Source organism: Stegostoma tigrinum, chromosome 2 (assembly GCF_030684315.1).
Source record: "Stegostoma tigrinum isolate sSteTig4 chromosome 2, sSteTig4.hap1, whole genome shotgun sequence".
Taxonomy (NCBI): domain Eukaryota; kingdom Metazoa; phylum Chordata; class Chondrichthyes; order Orectolobiformes; family Stegostomatidae; genus Stegostoma; species Stegostoma tigrinum.
Window position 1 is genome coordinate 12,673,729 of NC_081355.1, and position 27,963 is coordinate 12,701,691.

The 27,963-nt window shown below is 43.5% G+C and overlaps 3 protein-coding genes across 12 annotated transcripts in view; 2 read left to right on the top strand and 1 right to left on the bottom strand.

Moving 5' to 3' along the window:
• The window catches only part of LOC125461457 (tubulin beta chain-like), a 28,752-nt gene extending 24,452 nt beyond the window's left edge, over positions 1-4,300 (top strand). For all 5 annotated transcript variants that reach the window (XM_048550283.2, XM_048550316.2, XM_048550325.2 and 2 more), the window contains 2 exons: positions 4-114; positions 1,849-4,300. In XM_048550283.2, coding sequence (XP_048406240.2) covers positions 4-114; positions 1,849-2,912 — 1,175 coding nt within the window. In that variant the 3' untranslated portion in view covers positions 2,913-4,300. The remainder of the gene's footprint in view (positions 1-3; positions 115-1,848) is intronic.
• Positions 4,301-7,924: 3,624 nt separating this feature from the next.
• On the bottom strand, positions 7,925-27,922 carry bphl (biphenyl hydrolase like). The gene is given in 8 exon segments (XM_059652425.1): positions 7,925-8,187; positions 9,837-9,960; positions 12,607-12,738; positions 14,337-14,478; positions 14,480-14,491; positions 17,574-17,740; positions 21,874-21,974; positions 27,810-27,922. Coding segments are annotated over 8 exon segments (852 nt in total). The 5' UTR covers positions 27,893-27,922; the 3' UTR covers positions 7,925-8,096.
• Positions 27,184-27,963, top strand: part of LOC125461490 (serpin B6-like) — a 39,605-nt gene continuing 38,825 nt past the window's right edge. The window contains exon 1 of one of the 6 annotated variants that reach the window (XM_048550355.2): positions 27,184-27,294. Coding sequence is in view for 1 of the 6 variants with exons in the window: in XM_059652407.1 (XP_059508390.1) it covers positions 27,386-27,431 (46 nt within the window). In the remaining 5 variants the exon portion in view is untranslated. Of the gene's footprint in view, positions 27,295-27,359; positions 27,432-27,963 lie in introns of those variants that run through there. The other 5 variants (XM_048550373.2, XM_048550392.2, XM_048550337.2 and 2 more) reach the window with 5 other exon arrangements.

Sequence of the window (27,963 nt, forward strand, 5' to 3'; positions counted from 1 at the left end):
CAGGTAACAAGTATGTACCCCGCGCCATTCTGGTGGACTTGGAGCCAGGCACCATGGACTCTGTCAGATCTGGACCCTTTGGTCAGATTTTTCGACCTGACAATTTTGTATTTGGTATGAATTATTTTATAGCAGTAATTAAACCTTTCTGCAAATGTTTTATGTATTAGCTAAAGTACTTTTAATAATTCTCTATCCCACAAGGTGGCAAATGCTTGGTCAGAGCGTGAACAAGGCTGAAATTAATATTCTTTTGTATGCGAAAGGAAGCAAGGGATCAATTTTAACAAAGAGACCTTTGTTGCTTAAACCAGACTAAAAATGAGAAAAAAGTAAACTTTAAACAATGCTTTAGGTGACATGCCTCACACCCCAAATTTTGACTGAATCACTTTTGTTCTTTCTTCTCTTCTTCCTGCTGGACCTCCTGTTTTTTTTCTCATCCTCCTCATTCTCTTGCTTCCCCCGCTCCCAGCCCCATTTCCTCATTTTTATTTGGGCTGCCAAAATACTGGTTGCTGCATTCAAAGTGGAATTAAAATTCTTGTTGGAAAATATTACTCACTCAGCTGAGGGAGCAATTCATTTGGGTTAGTTTCACCATGTGAAATCTTTTTTCAGTCCAGACTGGGTAAAAATGTCCCTCTCCTCCCTCACTGGTGTCAAGGATTTATTTTGTTTAGGTCATCTTGACTTTTCTTGGTCAATTCAATGAAGTGTTATTGATGGCTGATGTAGTAAATGGAAAGTCTAACACTCAGTGTGAGAATGAATTACCCTGATAAAACTTGGGTTAAGGCATGAACCTTCTCACTGGAAATTCAGTGATTTTAATGTCCACATTTTGGTCCTGGCACCAGGTACTTTCAGAAGTCTGCAGTACATGGGAAGAGTTTGACACTGTAAACTCGGTGTCTGCTATTTTGATGTAGATGACAAAGAGGCTTCTGTGGCCCAGAAGATCACAGGAGATTGGAGCAGGGTTAGGTCATGACAGATTGTCACACTCTCTCTCCTGCACAATTCTCATATCCCTTGCTTCCTTTCGAATACAATCTATTAATCTCAGCAATGCCCACGCTCTGATCAAGCATTTGCCACCTGCTGGGATACAGAATTCCCACGATTTCCACTAAGTCACTCACCAACTCGAGTTGGAACTATATCACTGTTCATTCATCATTACTGGGCCAGAATCCTGGAGCTCTGTTCCTAACAGCACCATGGCAGTGGGCAGTGATGTCACCCACTGGAAGTATTTTCTGGGCCCTAGCTACCTTTAGTGATGTTAAAAATGGATATGGTTGGTTGGGGATTAGGTGATAGTCAGTAGTGGGTTTCCTTACTGAAGTTTGCCCTGATACAATGGGGCTTCATGTTGCTCCTAGGTCCTCACCGCACCTTCCCCTGGTAGATCTGCCTCGTCTGTGCAACAGGACGTACGAAGCAATTGCTGTGTTGTGTGGAATATTGGCTAAAACCTACAGTTCTGTACTTATGACTAATCCATCAGCGTATTCTCTGCCAGATCCTTGAGTGGGGTGGGATCTTGGACCTTGATATAATTAGAAACGGAACAGAACAAGCTAGATCATTTATTAAACAATGACTCTGTGTGCTTTCTGATGTTGCTTCCTGCAGCTCTGGAGTTGTTCTGGATGGAACCACATAAGGTTCTCCTCGTGTGGTTCCAGCATACTTGGGTTTTAACGTGCTCCTTGGGATGGTTGGAAAACTTAGAGGCGCTACACAAACGCGGGCTATCGCCGCTGAAGGTGTACGTGCGGAATGGGCTTCCCCTGAAACGCCACTTGAAAAATGATTGCTTTTGGCGTTGTTTCCCCACAGGCCAAAGCGGTGCGGGCAACAACTGGGCGAAAGGCCACTACACGGAAGGAGCTGAGCTGGTTGACTCCGTGCTGGACGTGATCCGCAAGGAAGCCGAGGGCTGTGACTGTCTGCAGGGCTTCCAGCTGACCCACTCGCTGGGCGGGGGCACTGGCTCTGGCATGGGCACCCTCCTCATCAGCAAGATCCGAGAGGAGTACCCCGACCGGATCATGAATACCTTCAGCGTCGTGCCGTCGCCTAAGGTGTCCGACACGGTGGTCGAGCCGTACAACGCCACGCTGTCGGTGCACCAGTTGGTGGAGAACACGGACGAGACCTACTCCATCGACAACGAGGCCCTGTACGACATCTGTTTCCGCACCCTGAAGCTCACCACCCCGACCTACGGCGATCTCAACCACCTGGTGTCGGCCACCATGAGCGGGGTGACCACCTGCCTCCGGTTCCCGGGCCAGCTCAACGTGGACCTCCGCAAGCTGGCGGTCAACATGGTGCCCTTCCCGCGCCTGCACTTCTTCATGCCGGGCTTCGCCCCCCTGACCAGCCGCGGCTGCCAGCAGTACCGCGCCCTCACCGTGCCCGAGCTCACCCAGCAGATGTTCGACGCCAAGAACATGATGGCGGCCTGCGACCCGCGCCACGGCCGCTACCTGACGGTGGCCGCCATCTTCCGCGGCAAGATGTCCATGAAGGAGGTCGACGAGCAGATGTTGAACATCCAGAACAAGAACAGCAGCTACTTCGTCGAGTGGATCCCCAACAACGTCAAGACGGCCGTGTGCGACATCGCCCCGCGGGGCCTCAAGATGTCGGCCACCTTCATCGGGAACAGCACCGCCATCCAGGAGCTCTTCAAGCGCATCTCCGAGCAGTTCACCGCCATGTTCCGCCGCAAGGCCTTCCTGCACTGGTACACCGGCGAAGGTATGGATGAAATGGAGTTTACTGAAGCAGAGAGCAATATGAACGATCTGGTCTCAGAGTACCAACAGTATCAGGACGCCACTGCTGATGAACAGGGCGAATTCGAGGAGGAGGAGGAGGGAGCAGTTGAGGCTTAACCTCCCTGACTGCCCTCCCCGCCATCCTCCTCCTTCAGAGCCGGCAGTGTTGTAGTTTTATTCTTCCTTTGACCTCCTTACAAAACAAATTTGTGGGTTTTAAACTCGTAAGTCTTGTCCCTGTCCAACGTAGCATTTTAAGTGTCAAGTGACGCTGTGGAAACCATGACTAAATAGCGACCCATGCACTCCGTTTCCGTTTTCCTAACCGCCGAAATGATTTTGAAGGCGTCTTGTGTCGAGTAAAGTTCGCGTTTAATGTTCTCGTCACCTGAAGTGAGTGAAATTTCAAACTGCTGCCTGTTGGTTGAAGTATCTCAGCTGATAAAATTTACAACACTCAACACGGCTCAGAAATTTGAAACTGTGCGGATGCTCCGAAATCTGAAACAGAAACTGGAGCTGGATGAACACAGCAGGCCAAGCAGCACCTTAGGAGCACAAAGGCCGAGACTAAGATGCTGCTTGGCCTGCTGTGTTCATCCAGCTCCACACTTTGTTATCTCGGATTCTGCAGCATCTGCAGTTCCCATTATCCAGCATCTGTGGAGAGAGAGAAAAGCAGAGTTAACATTCTGAGCCTATTGACCCTTCTTCAGGATTGAAGAGGCTAACCTCTGCTTTCTTTTCACAGGTGCTGCCAGGCCTGCTGCGTTTCTCCAGGAATTTTTGTTCTTGTTCCCATAATTTGAACTTTGTTCGTTTCAGTGTTGAACATTTGATTGTTTGTTTGTGACGGTGCCTCTTAAGGGGCTGACACTCCTTTTTAAATCTTTCTTCATTTGATTCTGAGGAAGGGTCACTGGACCCGAAACGTTAACTCTGTTTTTTCCTTCGCAGATGCTGCCAGACCTGCTGAGCTTTTCCAGCAATTTTTGTTCACATGATTTAACTGATTTTAAGTGGCTTAAAAGAGCTTTCCGTGAAAGGATGTAGCAAAATGGGTGTTGGACACACTTCTGCCCAATCATCCAGGGTTTTGTGCTGTGATCCCACAGACAGGTGTGAGCGTCTCTTGCTGGGACAATGTTTGCTGACCACCCATGATTGCCCTTGAGAAGGTGGTGAGCCACCACCTTGATCTACTGTTGTCTGTATGGTGTGGATCTACAGAGGACACTCTGAGGAAGACAGTAAAGGCAGCAGAGGAATAACATTCTAAAAGGCCATGTCATGGATGTCCAACTGTTGGTTCAATCTGTCAATCAAAAAGGGTTGAGAAAAATGTAGGAGAATAGTTTAATACCTGTTAATATATTGTTTCTGCCTGAAACATATAAGTTGACTACAGTGTTGACTTACTTAGTGACCACACTTTTAAAATAGTCCATTGGTTGCAAAACACTTTGGGACTGCATGGAGAAATAATAAAGTTATTTAAATGAAAATTCTTAGTGATTTTTCTCGAGTGTTTACCACTAACCCTCGTTTCTAATGGATTTTTCTCTCTCATCCAATGGCTTCTTTTTCTGCTCCTGCACCCTTTGTACGGCCCAGGGATGGACTGTTAGCAATCTCCCGTTTTCAGCTACATTTGAGAGTGTCAGTTTCCATACACTGCCAGCTCTGTGTCACTACCACCTCTCTTGACATCTCCACCGTCTCTAAACTGCTCATCCAACATCCAATACTGGATAAACAGAAACTTCTTTCAATTAAATACACAGCAAGACTGAAGCCATGTTTTCAGATCCCACTCCCTAGCCACTGAGTCTGTCACTCGCCCTGGCAACATTTTGAGATTTAGCCAGTCTATGCCTTAACTTGATGCAAGTTCCCTTCCATTGTCACACCTGCTTTGCTGCCTTCCATTGGCTTCTGATCAAGTAACATATTTATATTAATATCTTCATTGCTGTTTGCAAATCTCTCAATGGTCTTCTTCACTGTCTCTCTAACTTCTTCCCAAGCTTCAGATATTGCACCTTTCTAAAGGTGGCTTCTTATGCGTCCCATTAAAAACAAATTACTCAATTTAGTAGGTATGACTTCAGTGCCTCAGCTTTAATATCTGGAATACACTCCTTTAACCTGTCTGCCATCTGTCCATCAGGTGTCTTCCTTCCTGGTTCCCATGCAAATTCAGCTGCAGGTGCCACAGACCCCTAACAGAAACCCAAACCTGCTTGACCATCATCTGTATTTAGATAGCACCTTTAGCATTGTAAAATGTCCCAAGGTGACGTGTGTGTGTGTGTTGGAGGGATTGATGATTGAGTCCGCCAGCCCAGAGCTGTGGTATTGATTAAGTGGACTTCATCTTAAAATCTTTCTAATTTTTCCCCCTTTATTATGTTATCATGGAAGGACTGTCATTCTGAACTTTTTATCTCTTTATTTTTCTACATTATTACTATGATTTTGTACTTTTGAAGGTCTGTAATGCTGGGCTTTTTATTTTCTAACTTTTTTCTGAAGAATTTTTACTGAAGAATCTGTACTTGGGTACGTTTGTACTTAAGATGATGCCATAAGTGGTGATTTGTAAACTTTTCATGGTACTCCTGTGAGTACATGTGACAATAAAGCTAATTCTATCAGACGATGTTTGCTGCCAACCCACGTGACATGATAGTGGGGCATGTGACCAAATGTTTGGTCAAAGAGAGAGAGAGGTCTGAAGGAGTATCCAGGGAGGAGGGGTTTTTAAAAGGGAAACCTCAAAAGCGTGGGGCCAGAGAGAGGTCTAAAGGAGTATCCAGGGAGGAGGGTTTTTAAAAGGGAAACCTCAAAAGCGTGGGGCCTGAACAGCTGAAGACAGAATCACAAAGGTGTTATGGTGGTGGTGAGTGGGGTTCCACAGGGCTCTGTCCTTGGGCCTCTACTGTTTGTAATTTTTATTAATGACTTGGACGAGGGAATTGAAGGATGGGTCAGCAAGTTTGCAGACGACACAAAGGTCGGAGGTGTCGTTGACAGTGTAGAGGGCTGTTGTAGGCTGCAGCGGGACATTGACAGGATGCAGAGATGGGCTGAGAGGTGGCAGATGGAGTTCAACCTGGATAAATGCGAGGTGATGCATTTTGGAAGGTCGAATTTGAAAGCTGAGTACAGGATTAAGGATAGGATTCTTGGCAGCGTGGAGGAACAGAGGGATCTTGGTGTGCAGATACATAGATCCCTTAAAATGGCCACCCAAGTGGACAGGGTTGTTAAGAAAGCATATGGTGTTTTGGCTTTCATTAACAGGGGGATTGAGTTTAAGAGTCGTGAGATCTTGTTGCAGCTCTATAAAACTTTGGTTAGACCGCACTTGGAATACTGCGTCCAGTTCTGGGCGCCCTATTATAGGAAAGATGTGGATGCTTTGGAGAGGGTTCAGAGGAGGTTTACCAGGATGCTGCCTGGACTGGAGGGCTTATCTTATGAAGAGAGGTTGACTGAGCTCGGTCTCTTTTCATTGGAGAAAAGGAGGAGGAGAGGGGACCTAATTGAGGTATACAAGATAATGAGAGGCATAGATAGAGTCGATAGCCAGAGACTATTTCCCAGGGCAGAAATGGCTAGCACGAGGGGTCATAGTTTTAAGCTGGTTGGTGGAAAGTATAGAGGGGATGTCAGAGGCAGGTTCTTTACGCAGAGAGTTGTGAGAGCATGGAATGCGTTGCCAGCAGCAGTTGTGGAAGCAAGGTCATTGGGGTCATTTAAGAGACTGCTGGACATGCATATGGTCACAGAAATTTGAGGGTGCATCCATGAGGATCAATGGTCGGCACAACATTGTGGGCTGAAGGGCCTGTTCTGTGCTGTACTGTTCTATGTTCTATGTTCTATGTTCTAAGAGTCCATTTGTCCCCTTATGACTGCACCATATCTCCAAATGAGCATCACAGCTCAATGCCTTTTTCCCATAACCCTTGTACATTGAGAATACCTCAGGACTGGACTGCAAATAGTGGACCAAAGAAATTTGGGAAACACGAGGATCTTGGAAGGTTGTGGATCTTCAGGCAGTTACAGGTCAATGGAGGGATGAAGCCATGGAGAGGATGAAAACTAGAATCAAGTTAGTGTCAACTCGGAATAGTGCTTACAGTGGAATTCAAATCCATGTCCCCTACACTGAACAATTAATCATTTTTATTCACAGTCAGGATGAATCTCATGAATAAAAATCACATTTTGCTGTGTATTTTTTCCATTGCTTGTTAGAATTTGTCCATCTGAAGTAGTTGCAATGCAGTAACCAGAGAGACATCCCAGGGAAAGTGTGATATGTTGGAGTAATTGGAGATAGCGAGTGAGAGTTGGTCCTGAAGAACGCCCTGGAAGGGATCACAAGAGGAAGGGAAAGGCTGAGATGTTTGAAATTGGAAGAGCTGGGAACTTTTGCTACTATCATCAGATTCTGAAATGCACAGCACAGGTTGCACTGTATAACAGAGGTCTGTAATAGCTTGCATTTATACTGCCTCTTTTACAACCACAGTGCATCACAAATTTCCATGCATGAATGAAATGTTTCTGTAAGTCTGATCACTTGCAGGAAACACAGCAAACTGTCTGTAGTCAGCAGTGAGCTAAGTGACCGAATGACATCAATTGTGTCAGTTTCACCTTGCTCAAACGATATGGATGACTGCAACATCAACTGACCAGGACAGTGGGGATTATCCCCTCCCAAGTGTGGCCTTTTATACCTACCCATACAACATGGGATATGGACCCATCACAGGCAAATGGGACTAGAATAATATTGGAAACCTGGTTGGCATGGATGAGTTGGACTGTTTTGTGCTGTACGTTTTGATGACTAATGATGTGGGGTCATGGGCTGGCATGTTGCAGTCACAACTGTGAGACAGCAATGGCTACTCCCCATTGTTGGCAAAGATCTTCTATAGCACCCCTCACCCCGGTCCAATCCCACACTCCGTACTCTCACATCTGACTGAGGGATTGTGCATTGAGCCTGAAAGTGGGGTTACATTCAGGGGGATAATGTTCAAGAAGCACTCTTACAGAAGTTTCACGATTTACACTAAGGCAGTCAATAATTGACCATCTCGGAATACTGAACAACAAAACTGATTTTTAATATGTACTGATTTAAAGAGTGGTCTGTTCAATTACACAGATGATTAGCTCAAGAGTGCTCTGTGTGTTACACAGTGCACATTTGCTTTTCTTGGTAGTGTGTCAGTTTCAGAGCTATGACTGTCTGTTAACACACACTACAAACTGTCATGATATTAAAAACTCTTCCACAAGACTGTTAAATTCCTCAGCAAACCGCAAATGCAAGTTGTGTTTGCCTTCTGCCATCAGGTGCAGTCTGTAGACAAAGAAGAAAAGAAACACAAGTAAGATATGCTGGGTATGAAAATAGGTCTTGTAAACTGCAGACTCTAAAAGACATTTATATAAAAGTCACACACCCAAATTCCTCATAAATAGCCCTTGTAGGTAGATCTCTACAGAATGTACAATAATTGGCATAAATGCTCCATATAACCTCTACTGAGTATAAAAGTCCTTTTCTCAATAACAGGACTGAGATTGTATTCATAAATAGTACACTGTGTAAATGTATGTGACAACCAGTGGCTATGTTTCACTGTTCTACAAGTAATACTCAAAATCTCATATGTCAAGTTATTATTGAATCTGCAACCCCAGCTTCTCAGGCAATGTGTTCCATATCTTAGCAACTCAATTTAGAGAATAAAGTTGGAATATACCTGCTTTCTGTTGCTTATTAACCTCAATCTGTATCCATTAGTTAAGATCACATGACCAAAAGATAGAGGAGGAGAATTAGGCCATTTGTCCTGTTGAGTCTGCTCCACTATTCGATCATGGCTGATACATTTATCAAACCTATTATCCTGTCTTCTCTTTATAACCTTTGATCCCCATACCAATCGGGAACCCATCTATCTTGATTGTTAAATATACTCAATGATTTAGCCTTTATAGCCTACTGTGGAAATGAGTTCCACAGTTTCACCATCCTCTGGCTGAAGAAATTCCTCCTTGTCTCAGTCCTAAAGGGTCATCCCCTTCACTCTGAGGCCTCAGGTCCTGGTCTCTCCTACTAGTGGAAATATCTCCTCCGTGCCCGCCCTATCCTCTCAGTATTCTGTAAGTTTCAATCAGATTCCCCCATCGTCCTTCTAAACTCCATCGAGTACAGACCCAGAGTTGTTAAAATCGCACCTCATATGACTAGCCCTTCATCTCCAGGATCATTCTTGTAAACGTCCTGTGGATCTCCTCCAAGGCCAGCACATCCTTCCTTAGATACAAGGCCAAAAACCGCTCACAATGTTCCAAATGTGGTCTGACCAGACCCTTATACAGCCTCAGAAGTACATCTCTGCTCTTGTATTCTGGAGCTCTTCAAATGAATACCAACACTGTATTAACTTTCCTAACTGCCAACTGAACCCACACGTTAACTTTCAGGGAATCCTAAACGACCCTCTTTTGTTGTATTTCCTCTATCAAAACCTCCACATGATCTTGCTTCTTATTGTTCATGGCAATACTGAATACCAAAAGTGGGAATTGCTGTAGGCTCGGCTTTTTACTTTTTAATCAATGTGATACAACTGGGAAGGGACAGGAATAGCAGTCAAAACCTTTGCCTGCCTTCAAACCATGGGACTAACAGTCATTTTCTTGTGTGGATTATCATCTGTAATAGAACCATCAGATTTTCAATTCCTCTGCAAATAGAATGACTCCCATTTAAGTTTTAATGTCCGTGTGTGTGCTCTTGTTACAGAACAAACAGATGAACCCATTACTGGTTCCAAACGCAAAAAGAGCGAAAAGGTAAATATATCTGAACTCCATCCAACATTTGTCCCATGCAGAGTACAAACAGTGCATCTTTCCTGTTATTACACCACTCTGAGGATTTTCTATGAAGCATTCTTACTTCTAATTCGATTAACATTACACGAAACATTTCCTCACCTGGAGCTCTTGATGTGCTTGTGCAGGTAGTCTGGGTGAGATCGTGGCACCATTGAGTCTTTCTCTCCATGAAGGATGAGTGTAGGGCTTTTGATTTGTGGAACAAGATCTTTACAAATGTTACCTACGGTTGGAACACATATGAACCAAGTGGACATGTGTTGGACGACAAGTCAAAATTTGTGAAAACAAAGTACTCATGCTTTTTATGCTTACAGATTCCAGTATATTGAAAATGAATATCAAGTCTTTTTGTATTGTTTTACAGTGCCAGAATCTCAGGAAAGGACAGAGCAAGGCTATTTAGTGAAACTAACTCTCCATTGAGCAATTCACTTTGAACTTATTTTTCCCACATAGACCTACAAGTCTATTTTCTTAACTTCCCATTCAATTTCACTGCTTTAAATCAATCTCTTCCTCTATAAAAAAAAACTGAAAATGTTACAATGACTCATCAGGTCACTCAGGATCTGAACAAGAAAGATGTACTAGTCTGAATCTTATTCAAAATAACAACGAGCCAGTTATCGACATAGATGGAACCGTATGCTGTGAATTGTGAATCTTCACAACTCCTACGTTTGCTTCATGGAATTGCAGAATTGCACAGATGAAGGCCACTCAGGCCATAGTGACTGCAAAAGGCTCTCCGAATCCATTTGCTCCATTCCCTTCCTCATGGAGCGGAAACATACTGATCAGGAAAGTCCTCTATTCGTCCTTCCCAAAAGGTTCCTGCCCTGTCCTTTGCCCTTTTGCTAACCCAGTCTATATGGGGATAACTGGAAAGCCCCATTATCACAATTTGAGTTCTTGCATCTTTTTATAACAACATCTGATCCTCAACCTCATATTTATTTTTAAGGTTAATTTGCAAATTAACTGACAATTAAACTTGCCGCAATAATTATGATAATTATGCATATATTTTAATAACAATTATGAATGCATGGCCAATCAATTTTCCGGCCCAGAAAATGAGCAATTTAAAACTGCAGGGTCTCATTCCTACAGGTGATAAACTGTTCTTAGCGATTTCAAAAATATCAAATATCAATTTATTACACTTTTCAAAAATCTACTTCAACTCTTGTCTGTCATTTTTCTCCCTTTTTCCCATATCTTTGCCTGGTTTGGCTTCAGGTCAAGGATTAATGTATTTGCGAGTGATTATACAGTTGTACTTAAAATCAGATTGGCTTATGTTGTAGAGCCTTTTCAATACATTTGCTCAAGTTCCTTCAGTTTATTCAGAGAACAGATAAGCTATAGAAAATAGGCAACGACATCTCCTGCTCCATACCTGGCCAGTGATGAATAGCACGGACAGATGATAGTTTGCTACAGTTAATGACAACATTCTGTTTACAAAGGGAGACCCTACCCTTTGGGGTTTCTCTCTTCAGGCTAATGATTAATCCTTGTGGAAAAGTGGGTGTCAATTGGAGAGAATTTGACTAACAGATTGTTCCCGTGTTGTAGTCACTCACTGTTAAGGCTTCCATTTTGACAAAGTAATGTCATCAAGCTGTAGCCCAGCAAGGATTTAACAGCATCCAGACCTGAGGATTATGGGACTTACATGGGGAAGATAATAGGAACGGTGCCCCACAGAATGGCAGCCACTTCAGCACGGTGACTCTTGACCCTAGAACAGAATACTCGCCAAACAGACATTGGCAATGAGACAGACACAGTCAATTGACACCAATGTCATGGTGTGGCCTGAGACAAGGAATCAAATTGAAGCTAGGATCTAAGATTCTGCCACGACCAGGTAGAACGACAGATAGGTCATTTCATCGAATGCTTGCCCTTTGACACTATCAGAACATCACTTCACCAGTTGTCTCAGGATGAGATTTTGACCTGAAATATCTCCTTTCTGGAAAGCAATGAGAAAGATTGTTGGAAAAGAACATAATCATATGGGTTGGCATTGGGCAAGAACCCGCCACCACAGAAAATTTAAGGTCTGGCTGGCAAGGCCCTGATTGATTTCTCCTGCTGTTGCTCCAATGAAGGACCTGAACCAGTCAATTATCGAACATTCAAGGGCCCCAACTACTTGAGTTCCAGGTGGGATAGGAAAGTGTAGGCCTCCCTGACTGGTTAGCCAGAGCGGGCAGGCAGTCCATGGTTTTTTGCAGGTTGGAAGCAGGAAGGAGGTCTCTCGCAATCTGTATTAATTTGTGCACCACCAAGGAACTGGACCTAGGGTAAAAATGTAGCTGCGGGGGGTTGATCACTGCCCTCCTATCCACCCACGACCCCCACCAATCCCAGAAACCCCACCAGAATGACTGGTCCCTTTCCCAGCGCACATCCTTCAAATGGGAGGTCTCGGGGATAGTGGCCCTTGCCATGGCATGGATAAATTCCAGAAGCGCCATCTTTGACGGACCAGCAACTTCAGGTAGGTGGGACTTCCTGCTTTAGATGCCCCATTCTGTCAGAAAGCCAGACGGCAGCCAATCAGCTACTGGATGGCAGGAAGATTCCTCGGGCTCTCTTCTGGAAACTCTCTGGCTTTCGGACTTAAATCCCTATATTTCCCACCATAGATACTGTCTGACCTGCTGAGCGTTTCCAGGGCTTTCTGTATTAATTTCAGGTTTCCAGCCACTGTAGTACTCTGTGTATTGTGGTTCAAAGTCTTTGTACTACCATAACTTTAATAGTAAAGTGTTGAGCTTTTACTTTGATATATCAATGGTTCCTGATCTTACGAATCCTACATTGGTTTCATTTCCCACACTGGTCTTACCATTTGTTTCTTTCTCAATTTGAATGATGCCATCTACCCAAGCAGCCCAGGTCTTTGCGAAATAGTCTGCCCCATACATCTCCACCATAGGCTTCCTCATGTTCTCACTCCACGTCGAGACATCTCGAACAGCTGGAAACAAGCAGGACCACCGAAGATTAATGTGCTGGCTGCAGAGGTAACGACACAACCACAAAGTAAGAAATTCAAAGCAATTCTCCCAGTTTCCCCATTTGTAACCACATTGGAAAATCTGTGAAATCCCCAGAGAAATTTATAGTGGTAACAGCACCACAGGATCACGCGGCAACTGTGTCCTGCACCAGCTGTCCGAACGAACATCATGACTCAGTGGCAGTCTCCTGCCTTTACCCCACACTGTTGCATATTATTCAAATAGAAACAATTATCCATTTCTCTCTTGAATGTATCAATTGAATCTGCCCCCTCCACACCTCCAGGCATTACATTCCAGACCTCCGCCACTCATTCTGAGAATTTGTTTTCTTCACATCACATTAAATTTACGACCTCTCATTCTTGATCCTTTTACATGTGGGAACAGTTTCTCCCCATCTATTCTATCCAGCCTGATGAGTTTGAAACTTCTATCCAATCCCAGCTTAGCCATCTTCTCTCCAAAGAGTCAAGTCCCAATTTTTAAAAATAATGAAATACTAGTGTACTTATAAAGAGGTGCTGCTGGCACACTGCAGTTGATTAAGAGTGAGATTTGCTGTATTCTGTAAATAAATCACATTACTTTGGATGTAATTTGGATGCATATTTTAACATCTCCTCCAACTATCAAAAAGCTTAATATCATGAGATAACAAGGTGTAGAGCTAGATGAACAGAGCAGGTCAAGAGGCATCAGAGGAGCAGGAAAGCTGACGTTTCACGTCTGGAAGGGCCCGGACCCAAAACGTAGGCTTTCCTGCTGCTCTGATGCAGCTTGGCCTGCTGTGTTCATCCAACTCTACGCCTTGTTATCTCAGATTCTCCAGCATCAGCAGTTCCTACTAGCTCTGAACTGAGCTTAATATGGGTGGAGAATGTTTCTTGGAACTGAAATAAATCCTGCGGAAAATTAATGTTCAAACCTAATACTGAATATGTCCAGACAATAAGGGACAAAAGTCAATACAATTACTGAGCTGAGGCAGTGGTATTTTATAAAAGTCTCACAATAGTAGCCCGAACATTATACGTTTATGATTGAGGGCTAAGTGTAGCTTTATGATGAAGAGCAGATGCGTGATACTATTGTGCACGACACTTACACAACATTTTTGAACTGACCTGGCTTCAACCTGGGAAGCTGTGTAAGTTTGGGGAACAGAGTGCTGAGGGAAAGCACGACTCTGATTTTATCCCTCAGTCCACTCAGTTCTCAGTCTGACCTGCATTGAGTACATGCTCAACAAAAAGGAAAAGGGTCAGACATAACAGGTCAGTTGAGGTTCAGTGGACAGCAGTCGCACCTCCGAGTCCCAATTCTCACGTCTGGGCTTGAACACAAAAGAAATCCAGGCTGACACTCCAGTACAACCCAGAGACAGAGCTGCATTGTCAGCGATACTAAACCAAAGCTTGGTCTGCCCTCTCACTTAGACCTTGTAAACTCTGTACCTCCCAAAGGTGTTATCCAGCTTGCTGAGTATTTCCAGCAATGTTTAGCTTTTATTTCAGTTATTCCAGAACCTCCACCAGTTTGCTGCTGCACTTACCATTGTAAATTTTTATGTCTCCCTGAGTTACAAAAGCATTCGCACCCCATACGACCAATTTGTGAATGAGGCCCGGATACTTTGAGGCAGCAATTAGCGCTGTTATTCCACCATCACTCCAACCCAGAAGGGAAAATTTCTTGGAAGTGCAATGCCTGACAAGAATGACAAAATTTATGAATCTTTGAGCCATTTTTCATGGCAATCTTGAAAATACAGTCATTTCAATATGGAATGAAGCCAGTCAGCCTGCTGAATCTCTGTCCTGCAATCCAGTCAGTCTCCTCCCTGCTGTCTACCCCAAGGCTTATGTAGGTTTATTCCCCATAAATGGCTCTCCAATTTCCTTTTGAAATCGTTGATCATCTCATAGAATCACAGAAGCTCTACAGTGTGGGAGTAGGCCTTTTGGCCCATCGAGTCCACACTGACCTTCTGAAGTGCATCTCACCCAGATCCATCCCTTACCCTATCCCCTGCATTTGCCAACCTAGACACTATGGGCAATTTAGCATAGCCAATTCACCTAACCCACCCATCCTAGGGCTGTCTAAGGATACCAGAGCACCTGGAGGAAACCCACACAAACACGGGGAGAATGTGCAAACTCCACACAGACAGTACCCAAGAGTGGGACTGAACTCAGGTCCTAGGTGCTGCGAGGCACCTGTGCTAAACACTAAGCCACCATGCCACCCCTCCAACCTATGTTATCTCTTGCAACATAAGAAACTGGGTGTTGATATTGAAGAATCCAACAGACATTTATTGTAACTGACTATTATATACAAACATTTCATTCACAGGCACATCAGTGACTGGGATATCAACAAGTTAACAGGATACAACAGAGAAGCATGCTTATACTAGGTCCACTAGGCAAATGACATAGTCATATTATCACTGGACTGTTAATCCAGAGACCCATATAATGTCCTGTGGATCTTTGTTCGAATCCTGCCGATGCAGATGATGGAATTTGAATTTGATAAATGTCTGGAATTAAGAGTCTAATGATGACCATGAATCCATTGTTAATTGTCTGGAAAACCCATCTGGTTCACTAATGTCCTTTAGGGAAGAAAACTGCCATTGTTACCTGGTCTGGCCTACATATGACTCCAGACCCACAGCACTGTGTGTGACTGTAAACTGCCCTCTGGGCAATTAGGGATGGTCAATAAATACTGCCTAGCCAGTGACACCCTCATCCTGTGAATGAATAAAGAAGAAAAGAAATAAAGCTTCAAGTCATTAGAACTAAGATGGAGTACGGGATTCTTGTCTCCTAAAAAGGGAAATCATGCCTGACAAATCTACTGGAAGGTTTGAAAATGCACGAGTAGAGTTGATAAGGGTGAACCAATGGATGTGATTTACTTTGACTTTTACAAGGCTATCAATAGGGTCCCACTTAAGAGATCAACTATATGGCTAAAACACATGAGATTAGGTAGTGAATGGACATGGATAGAGAACTAGTTGGCAGAAAGGAAACAAAGTTTGGAAATAAAAGGGTGTTTTTTCAGAGTGGCAGGTATTAGTGGGGTACCACAGGGATTGTTGCTTAGACCCTGGTTATTCACAATATATATTAATGATTTAGATGAGGGAACTAGATATAAAATTTCCAAGTTTGCAGATGACACAAAGCTGTGCAGGAGGGTGAACTATGAGGAAGATGCAGAGATGCTTCAGCGTGATTTGGACAAGTTGAGTGAGTGATCAAATGCATGAGAGATGAAATATAACATGGATAAATGTGAGGTTATCCACTTTGCTAGCAAAATCAATAAAGCAGATTATTCTCTAAATGGAGATAGATTAGGAGAGGAATGAGTGCAACGAGACCTGTGTGCCCTTGCACCAGTCACTGAGAATCAGCGTACAGGTGGAGCAAATAGTGAAAAAAGCAAATGATATGCCAGCCTTCACAGTGAGAGAATTTGAGTAGAGGGTCAAGGGTTGTCTTGCTGCAATCATTTAGGGCATTGTTGAGACCAAACCTGGAGTATTGTGTGGGGTTTTGGTCTCCTTATCTGAGGAAGAATGTTCTGGTTATAGAGGGAATGCAATAAAGGTTTACTATACTTATTCCAGGCATGGCAGGAGTCTGGTATGAAGAATGACTAAATTGGTTAGGACAATGTTCACTAGTTTAGAAGAATAGTCTCATACAAACCTATAAAATTCTAACAGGTCTAGACTGGGTAAATCACAGGGAGGTGTTTCCAATGACCGGGAATTCCAGAATCAGGGGTCACAGTCTAATGATACGGGTTAGGTCATTTAAGAGCATGATAAGACACTATTTTTTTGCCCACAGAGCGATGAGCCTGTGGAATTCTCGACCGCCGAAAGCAGATGAGGCCAAAACATTGAATATTTTCAAGAAGGACTCAGATATAGGGGGTTGCAGGATTCTGCAGCATGGTCCCCCATGTGGCTGCCAAGTGTGAGAGCTGCCAGTGTCTGATTGTTTGGGGGTGAAGTGATGTCACATCTCAGGGTTCTCAGTCAAAGAGGAAGGCCTTTGGTGTCTATGTAAATGCCTGATCAGTGAACCTTCCTCCCAGGTAGAGCAGGTGTGTCTAGACAGGATCCTCTACAAAGGTGTTTCCGCCCACAGAATTATGGAATGGTTACAACTCTGAAGGAGGCCCTTCAGACCAATGAATCCATGCCAGCTCTCTGCAAAGATTCAGCAGCTCTCTAGTTTCTCTTCCTCACCTTTTCCTTGAACCCTGCAATCTTTTTTTTGGTCTTTTCAACTAACTATTTCAAACTCTCATTTGAAGACTCGACCGAATCTGCCTCAACCACAGGAAACACTCAGGATACGTGTTCCAGATTGGACTCGCTGACTGCGAATGAGTGGTTTTACATCCTGCTGGAAAATGGAAGACTTTGTTCCTGAGAATACAAAACAATTTCTCGTTCATTTTTGAAATGAATCTCAATTCTATGAACAGTAATTTTCCACTTTTCTTTCACTTGATCTTATTGAACTTGCTCTGTTCTTTAAATTTTATGTCAACGCTTTTGACTAAACTAAGCGTAGGTAGACACAAGGCAAAAAATGCAAAGAAAATTTTTCAGTCTCATTGAACAAACATTAACAGGGTTATCAATTCCACTGAAAATTCAAAGTTCGCTCTTTTCTGTAGCGAGGCTAACGATGGTGTCACAGAACCGGAAGCAGTGAGAAATTTGGGATATCTTTTCCTACGTGCTCACCTGCATTAAACCCACAGCATCTTTTGCATCTGTGTGAAAAAAATCCAAAGGAAACTCTCGTTGTGGAGGAATGGAATGTCCATAGCCCCTAGGGTCCCAGGCAACAACTGTGAAACGTTCTTTGTTCAGAGACTTGAGCTGAGGTCCAAAGTCAGTCTGACCGCTTCCTGCGAAAGACAGGGAGAGACAGAAACCTGCCTGTTCCTTACTAATTCCATGGAGAGTGGGCGGGTGATGGGGAGAAGGAAACCTAGTCAGAAAGCAACAAATGCTGGAGATCACAGCGGGTCAGGTAGCATCTGGGGAGAGAGAGAGAGCAAGCTAACATTTTGAGTCTGGATGACTCCAATGAAGAGTCATCTAGACTTGAAATGTTAGCTTGCTCTCTCTCTCTGTGGATGCTGCCAGACCTGCTGTGATCTCCAGCATTTGTTGTTCTCAGCACAGATTCCAGCATCTGCAGTAATTTGCTCCTACACTACAGAAACCTACTCAGCCAGATTGTAGATACCCCATCATACGAAAGCTGACAATTACAATGGAAATGAGGAGGCTATTCCACCCATTGTGCTTGCACTAGCTCTTTGACAGAGCTATCGAATTGTACAAACAAAGTGCTAGACTAGGTCATTCAGACCCATAAGCCCAGTCCACCATTTAGCAATATCAAGGCCTCTCTGATTACACCTGCTAATCAACATTCCTACCTACCTCTGAAAATCTTTCACCCTCTTACTCAACAGAAATCCATTCACCTTTGCCTTAAATAAATTCAATGACTCTGTCTCCACCACCTGCCTCTTCAAAATGGAATTCCAAAGACCCATAACCCTCGAAAAGAAAATATATTGCCGCCTCTCTCTTTTTAATGGGTGATTTCCCCCAGTTTGAAATTCTTCCATGCATTTTCTCAACATCCACCCAGTCAATATCCCTCAGGATCTTGCATATTTCGAACAAGTCAACTTTTCCTCTTCTAAACTCCAGCCAGTCCAAGCCTGAACTGTGCAACCTTTTCTCATAAGACAAACTGTCTACTCCAGGTATTAGTCTGGTAAATCTTCTCTGAACTGCTTTCAACACAATTACTTTGTTCCTCAATCAAGTGGGACCCCTCATGATAAATTCTAAATTTCTCATCACCGAATCCCTACAGTTTGCAAGCAGACTACTTGGCCCATTGGGTCCACACTGACCCTCTGAACAGGATTCCACCCAGACCCATCCTCCTACCCTATCCCTGTATCTGTGCATTTCCCATGGCTAACACACCTAGTTTGCACATTCCTGAACACTATGAGCAATTTAGCATGGCCAATCCACCTAACCTGCACATCTTTGGACTGTGGGAGGAAACCAGAGCACTTGCAGGAATCCCACAGGGAGAATAGACAGTAGACAATAGGTGCAGGAATAGGCCATTCAGCCCTTCGAACCAGCACCACTATTCATTATGTTCATGGCTGATCATCCACAATCAATATCCTGTTCCTGCATCATCCCCATAACCCTTGATTCCACTATCTTTAAGAGCTCTATCCATCTCTTTCTTGGAAGTATCCAGAGAGTTGGCCTCCACTGCCTTCTGGGGCAGAGCATTCTTATATCCACCACTCTCTGGGTGAAGAAGTTTTTCCTCAACTCTGTTCTAAATGGCCTACCCCTTATTTTTAAACTGTGTCCTCTGGTTCTGGACTCACCTATCAGCGGAAACATGCTTCCTGCTTCCAGCATGTCGAATCCCTTAATAATCTTATATGTCTCAATCAAATCCCCTCTCATTCTTCTAAACTCAAGTGTATACAAGCCCAGTCGCTCCAATCTTTCAACATATGATAGTCCGGCCATTCCGGGAATTGACCTCGTTAAACCTACGCTGCACTCCCTCAATAGCAAGAATGTCCTTCCTCAAATTTGGAGACCAAAACTCCACACAATGTGTGCATGTTCAAACTCCACACAGACAGTCGCCTGAAGCCGGAATTGAACCTGGGTCACTGGTGCTGTGAGGCAGCAATGCCAACCACTGACGCACCATGCCACCCTTCAATTGGCTTTCCCAATCCCACACAGCATCCCCTTTTTCATGACAGCCCACTGTTTTTTTTAACTTATTATCCAACTCTCTTTTGAATATTTCCACTGAATCTGCTTTCATCACCTTTTCAAGAAGTGCCTTCCTGATCACATCAGTTCCCTGGTTAAAAACAAATGTTTTCTTAGGTCATTTCTGTGTCTTCTTTACTCAATCCTTTTAAATCTGCATCCTTTGCTTCCCTACCCTTATGCTACTGGAAACTGTTTTTCCTGATTTACTCCACCAAAACCATTCAAGACTTTGAATGCCTCTAATAAATCTCCTCCTAACCTCCTCTGTTCTAAGATGAGCAATCCCAGTTTCTGAGCAAGTTTTCTGTTCAGAGAAAGGGTCACTGCACCCGAGACGTTAACTCTGTTTTTTCCTTCATAGATGCTGTCAGACCTACTGAGCTTTTCCAGCACCTTTGTTTTGGTTCACAGTTTCTCCATGCTTTCCTCATAACTAAAGCCCATTATGCCTGGCACCATTCTCATAAATATCTCATCATCTTCTCCAAATACCTTCACATCCTTCTTAAAGTATACTGCCAGAAATAAACACCATATTCCAGGTCAGGTCAAAACAGTGTTTTATCTTCCTTCCTTTTGTATTCTTGCATTAAGAGCAGGGTTAATATATGCTTTTTAACAGCCTATTGAAACCTGCCTGCCACTTTTGACACCGAAAGAACTGTGGATGCTGTAAATCAGAAATAAATACAGAAATTGCTGAAAAGGCTCAGCAGGTCTGGCAATATCTGTAGACAGAAATCAGAGTTAACGTTTCAGGTCCAGTGACCCTTCCTCAGAGGTAGGAAGACACATGTGCTGCCTGTCCAAACTGTCCCCAACTACTTTCCCAGCGGTTGTGTTATGTCTCAGTGTTGCAGAAGGAAATGGACATAGAGTCATAGGGATGTTCAGCATGCAAACAGATCCTTCAGTCCAACATGTCCATACCAACCAGATATCCTAGATAAATCTAGTCCCATTTGCCAACATTTGGCCCCTATCCCTCTAAATCTTTCCTATTCATGTACCCATCTAGATGCCTTCCAAATGTTGTAATTGTACCTACCTCCACCACTTCCTCTGGCAGCTCATTCCATACACGGATCACCCTCCGCATGAAAAAGTTGCCCCTTAGGTCCCTTTCAAATCTTACCCCCCTCACCTTAAATCTATGCCCTCTAGTTTTGGACTCCCCCACCCTTTGACTTTGGCTATTCACCCTATCCATGCCCCTCATGATTTGATAAACCTCTATAAGGTCACCCCACAGCCTCCAATGCTCCAGAGAAAAAAAAACACTAGTCTATTCAGCCTCTGCCTAAAGCTCAAACCCTGGCAACATTCTTGTAAATCTTTTCTGAACCCTTTCAATTTTCACAACAGCCTTCCTGTAGCAGGGAGACAAGATTTCAAAAGTGACCTAACCAGTGTCCCGTACGGCCGCAATGTGACCTCCCAACTCCTGTAATCAGTGCACTGACCAATAAAGGCAAGCATACCAAATTCCTTCATGACAAGGTTACCATATGGAGCTAGGTTCTGTCTTTACTGATATCAATATACATTACACGCACATAACTAGCCACCTTAACTCAATTATACACAGACAGTGACCACCAGCAAGGGTATCTTTATATTGGAATGTCATGCTGCAATATCATGCATCTGTCTTAGAGGGATATGCCTGTGTAACCTGGAATCTGTGCCATAATACAACAGATAGCCAACTTTTAACTGAAACATTAAAAAGCAATGTTGAATTATAGATAAGCTTTTTGAATTTTGGAGTTTATCCTCATCACTTTAATTTTAAGTGTTTCCAAGAATAGAGAAGTAAAACAGCAAACATCTCGATTTTACTTAAGATAGATCAGCTGTAATCAGTCTAAGAACAACTTACAATCATTAATATATGAACCGTATACTGTATCTGACCATGAAAAATCCCCAAAACATAACCTATTATGAATACTAAAATTACATATATTATTCTAAAATAAGGCTCTTATGTTAATAATGCTACATAAATGCAAGTGAATGCTGTTGTTAAAGCATCATTATAGACTTTCCAATAGAGTGCCACAGATAGAAGAATCAAAAGATTTGAAGCTGTTTCAACTAACCTGACTGATTTAAGCAAGATTTTCATTAAATTTTGATCCTACTGAGTATAAAATCAAATCAATAGGTGAGCACCATGTAAACATACCCAGAGCCCCAGGGAGCAGCAGGACAGCATGATCCCCTTTCCCTGTTTGTTGATAGTGGAGGTGGACCCCATTAATTTCCTTCTTTGCAGAGATTATTGTGCTGCAATAAAAATAAATTAAAAATCAGTTTATTCCATTTCACACATATATAGAAACACCTCATGCAGATTTTTTTATTCACTGGTGGGTCTCCTCTGAACTGCTTCCAATGCAACTACATCCTTCCTTAAGTGAGGGAATCAAAACTATTCGCAATATTCCAGGTGTGGTCTCACTAATGCCTTTTACAGTGGCAAAGCTTCCCTAGTCTTATACTCTATTTCTTTAGCAATAACTGTCAAAATTCCATTTGCTTCTTTACTATCTGCTGTATCCACATACTACTTTTCTGTGATTCATGAATAAGGATACCTTTGAAGCCACTCACCATCCTAACTTGGAAATATATTGCTGTTCCTTGGAGCCATAAGCTGATTCTGCCATTCCAAGTGATCACAACCTGTTGTTGCCCCATTTTCCATAGTGCCTCTGGCTGAAGAAATGTACCAATCACCTTATGAAAATAAACAATTGATCCCAGAACATTTCCCTGTCACAGAAGATAGTTCCAAACTTCTAATATCATCCAAGTGTACAGTCGATTTTCTAACTTCAGCCATGAAATTCTACAACCAACATCACCAAGGAAAACACGTATTTTGCTTTCAGAGATAATGGGAACTGCAGATGCTGGAGAATCCGAGATAACAAAGTGTGGAGCTGGATGAACACAGCAGGCCAAGCAGCATCTTAGGAGCACAAAAGCTGATGTTTTGGGCCTAGACCCTTCATCAGAAAAGGTTTTATTTAGGTTTGTTGCATGAAATGGGGTTCAGTTTGCTCAGTTGACTGGGTGGCTGAGTTGTAATGCAGAGTGACACCAACAGCATGGGTTCAATCCCACATCGGCTGGGATGGAAGACTCTCTTTCTCAACCTCTCCCCTTGCTGGGGTTGTGGTTACCCTCAGGTTAAACCATCACCAGTTGTGTGTGTATCTCTCTCTCACTCGTGAACTGTGATACTCTCTCTATGGCCTGGCAGGATTACAGTACTTTAGTGGTTCTGAAGGAGTTAATGTACATGTTACATTGTGTTCCAACCAATCTGATAAAGTTGCACAGTCTTTGGGTGGAGACAGTTGAGTTCTTCAGAAGTGCCTAAATGGTGCAGAGCAATAACGTTAGGGCTAGGGTTTACAGCCCATGAGAATCCTTTGTAATAATAACCAGCAAACAAATGTAAACTTACCTCTTGCTATTAAGCAATAAACAACATTATTATTTAAGATAAACCTCTACTGTTTAGACTCTGTCCTCTACCACAGATAATTAGATATACCCAAGATTCAGTGTAGAGAAATTGGATTTGTAACAGCAAATTACTCAAACCAGAATACAATATGACATCTGTGGTTATGCCTGGAAGTACTCAGTACCTGTACCATCTTGCTGCATACAAGTTGCTTGCTGTGTTTTCTGCATTCAAACGACAGTAGCAAGGGTATAAATCTGATTGAAGTGATTCAAACGTAGAGTCTTGACAGAGTGGATATGGAATAAATGTTGGCTCTTGCGGGAGAATTCAGAACTAAGAGCCACTGTTTCTGATAAAGGCTTGCCATTTAAGGCTAAAATGAAGATAAATTTTCTTCTCTCAGTGGCTGGTAAGTGTTTGGATCTCTCTCCCTCAAAGGCAATGGAAGCAGAGTCTCTGGATATTTTTAAGGTAAAGGGGGATAGACTTTTGATGAACCACGGAGTGAAAGGTCATGGAGACAAATGGGTGTGGCCTCCTCCAGCCCCTATCCCAAATGTTCCAGGAAAGACTGGTGCTTTCAAGGATTTGCAGAAGAGACAGAGAGAGAAGTTAGAGGTGGGACAGTAGGTTGGAAGGACAAAACAGACTTGATTGTTGAGGAATGGACTTACTGGTTTCAATAAGAGAGGGTCAAAACAGGAAGAGGTGGACTATTCACAAAATCAGCCAATGTGGAAACCAGGAAGGGAAGCCTTGAGACAGCAACAGCAAGTAGTGGAGAAACTCGGCAGCTTTGGCAGCATCTGAGGTGAGAAAGCAGAGCTTATGTTTTCAAGTCCAGTGACCCTTCTTCAGAACTGGTGCCATGGTCAAGGAGGAGATGGGCGGAGGTGTCCTGGAGCTAGCACTCAGCCTCTGCAATGTAAAGGTCAGTACGCTAGATAATAACAGCACCAATCTTGTCCGCAGGCATGATCACAAAGTCAGGATTGGATCACAGATGCTGACAGACCTGCCAAGTTTCTCCAACAATTTCTGATTTTGTTTCAGGTTTCCAGCATTGACAGTTCTTTGTTTTGTTTTAAGAAGTCTTCTAGTCTGCAGCATCATGGAAGTAGGGTCAAAGAACTGGAGAAACCTCTCCACCAGACAGTGAGTTTGGAGGGGGCTGAGGGGGACTTAGTAAGAAACTAGATCAGGACAAGGATGAGAGTGGGAGGCCATCCTGAGTGGAAAGTCATACGAGATTGATTAGTAAAATATTAAAAGTAATGTATCTAGCATGTTCTTTTTTGTTTGTCAACTTGCCTCCTCTCAACATTAAAATGTTGGCATTGTACTTTTGTCGGTTTAGGATGAAAAACAACAAATCAGAAAGTGAGGAAGAGAGATTGTGCAATTTACAAGACAGTTAGAAAAGTACCATTGATCCCAGAAGCATAAGCAAACACTACAGAATATCACATCAATTCAAATTGTTCACCTCCTATAAATTGTTGACCCTGATAATTGTGCATTACACCATTTATTAAAATAAAACTGGTATCCTCAGACTCACAGTGGGCATCCCCACAGGGTATCTGCTGGTTTTGATAGAAAATTCTGGTTTTGGGTGAGTCTCATTTCAAAGTGCTCAGTTACTTCTGACCCCAAGAAATTTTGAAGACTAAAAATATTCTTTTGTATGAACAACATGTAGCTAACAACTTCATTCTCTTGTGGTTTTAACAGAAAGGTCATCACAGTCCTACTCTCCCATTAGACAGAGATGACTGGTTGTAGTTTAATCTGAGTGTCACTTTGACTCAGTCGAGACGTTCAATGATAACCTCAGGCATGCTGGAATTGAACCTATGTGGCTGGCATCACTTTAACCCCAACCAATTATCCAGCCAAGTAAAAACCGAAAAAAACTGCAGATGCTATAAATCGGGAACAAAAACGAAGTTGCTAGAAAAGCTCTGCAGGTCTGGCAGCATCTGTGAAACGTTAACTCTGTTTTTTTCCTTCACAGATACTGCCAGACCTGCTGAGTTTTTCCAGCAACTTTGTTTTTGTTATCCAGCCAATTGAGCTAACTGATCGCAATTTAAAGCCCCTTCCAATTCATCAGCACATACTCCATGGCATAATAATCATTCCACGATATCAGTTGATCAGAAGTAGCCACAGCATTGACTTGACATTGATCATGCTCCAACCTGTCCTAAGCTTCCTTCTCCTTACTCCATTAGCTTAATTAACTAGCATCTGATCTTCCAGCACCACCTGTTCTGAACATGTCAGATAACTCAAATCTAACCATTGGTTTGTGCTATTATTCCATTATCTCCTGTCTAGGTAATATAACCCACTCTTCCTCTGCCTTTCCTCAGCTGATCCTGGGCAATTCCTCCTACTAGACCATTGCTGTTTCGTTATAACTCTCAGATATCATCATGGGCATACATTTTTACATCTGTATACACCTCACTGATCACAGACATTCTCCTCAGTTTTCAACCCTCTATACATGCTCCTCACTCATCACTCCTGTACATACAACTCTTCTCACTTATCTCTATATGTATCTTCCTTTCTCATCATCCATATACTCTCCTCGCTTTTATTTATGTGTATATATACACCCTCACACTTATTTCCCCTGTATATGCCTTCTCCTCACTTACATTCATATATGTACTCTACTCATCATACACTTATACCCCTTCAGATATATCAGCCTGCACAGTGGCTCAGTGGTTAGCACTGCTAGCTTACAGCATCAGGAACACAGGTTCAAATCCACCCTCAGATGATTGTGTGGTGATTGCACAGTTGCCCTGTGTTTGTGTTGTCTTCTTCGCAGAATTCAAAGATGTGCAGGTGGATTGGCCATGCTAAATTGTCTGGGGATGCACAGGTTTATAGGGTAGGATGCTCTCTGGAGGGCTGGTGTGAACTCAATGGGCCAAATGGCCCACTTCCATAGTGTAGGGATTCTATGATATACCTCATATTCAGCACCCCTATATATAAATATTCTCTCATTTATACAACATATACAATTCTCACATATAACGCTATGCTTGGTGACCTACACCGGGTCAAACAAATGCCTTGAATTTAAAATTCTCCTTGTCTTCGCCCCTGCTTTAGGGGAAAAAAAAGTATGTTGTGAATGACACTTCATGTATACCTCAATGCAGTGCTCCACGTACGACCAGTACATTCATTTCCAAGTGTCACTGTCATTCCACACCCTGACACCTCGCCCCCTGCCCTGCCCCGTCCCCGTAGGGTTGCCCGTCAGCTCCTCCAAACTCACCCTTTTCACCCCCGAGAAATCTGCACTTCTATCATTCCGGCCTTTTTGTGCACCCCAGATTTGAATGACTCCACTTTTGATTCCGTGCCTGCCCCCAAGTCTCTGGAAACCTCTCCCTCCTCAAATAAAACTTCGATGTTTGGTTGCTTCTGATCTAATACCGTTTTGCAACTACCCAGCGCTGTACTTGGTTTTGCAGTTACTCCTGTGCAGCACTTTGCACTGCGTTGAAGGTGCTACATAAACAAAGGTAGTTGTTGTTGTAGTAGAGGACCCCCGTTCCTGCATTAAGCCATCGTTCTTTTTGGGGCTGCGGATGGGGGTGAGGTGGGTGAGAAACTGTCTTTCTGAAGAAGGATCCCGACCCGAAACGTCAATTTTCCTGCTCTTCTGTCTGGCCTGCTGTGTTATTCCAGCTCCGCACTATGTTATTTCCAAAAAAAAAGGGCTGTCGCTGGATACGAGAGAGATAATGGGATAACAAAGTGTGGGGCTGGATGAACGCAGCAGGCCAAGCAGCACCAAAGCTGACGTTTCGGGCCTAGACCCTTCATCAGAAAAGGGGGATGGGGAGGGGGTTTTGGAATAATTCGGGAGAGAGGGGGAGGCGGACCGAAGATGGATAGAGGAGAAGATAGGCGGAGAGGAGAGTATAGGTGCGGAGGGTATAGGTCAGTCCGGGGAGGACGGACAGGTCAAGGAAATGGAGGTGGGTACTGCTGGACAGCTTTAAAGTTGTTCATCTGATCTGGCAGAATTTCAGCCGATGATTCACTTCCTGGTCAAGGAACAGTAGGCGCACACTGGGAACTCGGGTAAGAATCTCACAATGATATCATTGGATATGTATTGTTAGGGCTTTTAAGGAAACAAGGAGGGTTTCCGCTGGGATAGTAAGAACTGCCGATGCTGCAGTCAGAGATAACAGTGTGGAACTGGAGGAGCACAGCAGGTCAGGACCCTTTTTCAGAAATGGGGGAGGGAAAAGGGAGCTCAGAAAGAAATAGAGAGGAGGGATGGGTCTGGGGAAGGTTGTTGGGATGGCGGTAGGGGGTGGGTCAGTGAGGTGGGCTGTCCGTCTTCTCTCCTACCTATCTCCTTCTCATCCCCACCTCCTTGACCTGATACAACTGTCCATCTTCTCTCCCGCCTCACTGATCGAAAATGAGTAGCTCATGTTCCTAAAATATAAATACAGCCTGGCGCTAGATTAGCTCATGTAGTCCCCGAAAACACTAACTGCAGCTTGCCAAAGCTCGGCTGAGTTGACTTGGGGAGCGAAATGTCATCTCGCCAATTTCTGAAATTGCAGAGTCACTTTGATATTTACCTGCACATGCGGGAGTCCCACTCCCTACACAGAGTGGCTGGGAGCAGCACTTTGTACAAAGGTCGGCGAGCAAACCTCAACATATTCTACAGAAACAACCCACTCCCGCGCCCCACGTACCAGAGTTTGAAGGTTTTAAAAAAATACTGACCGG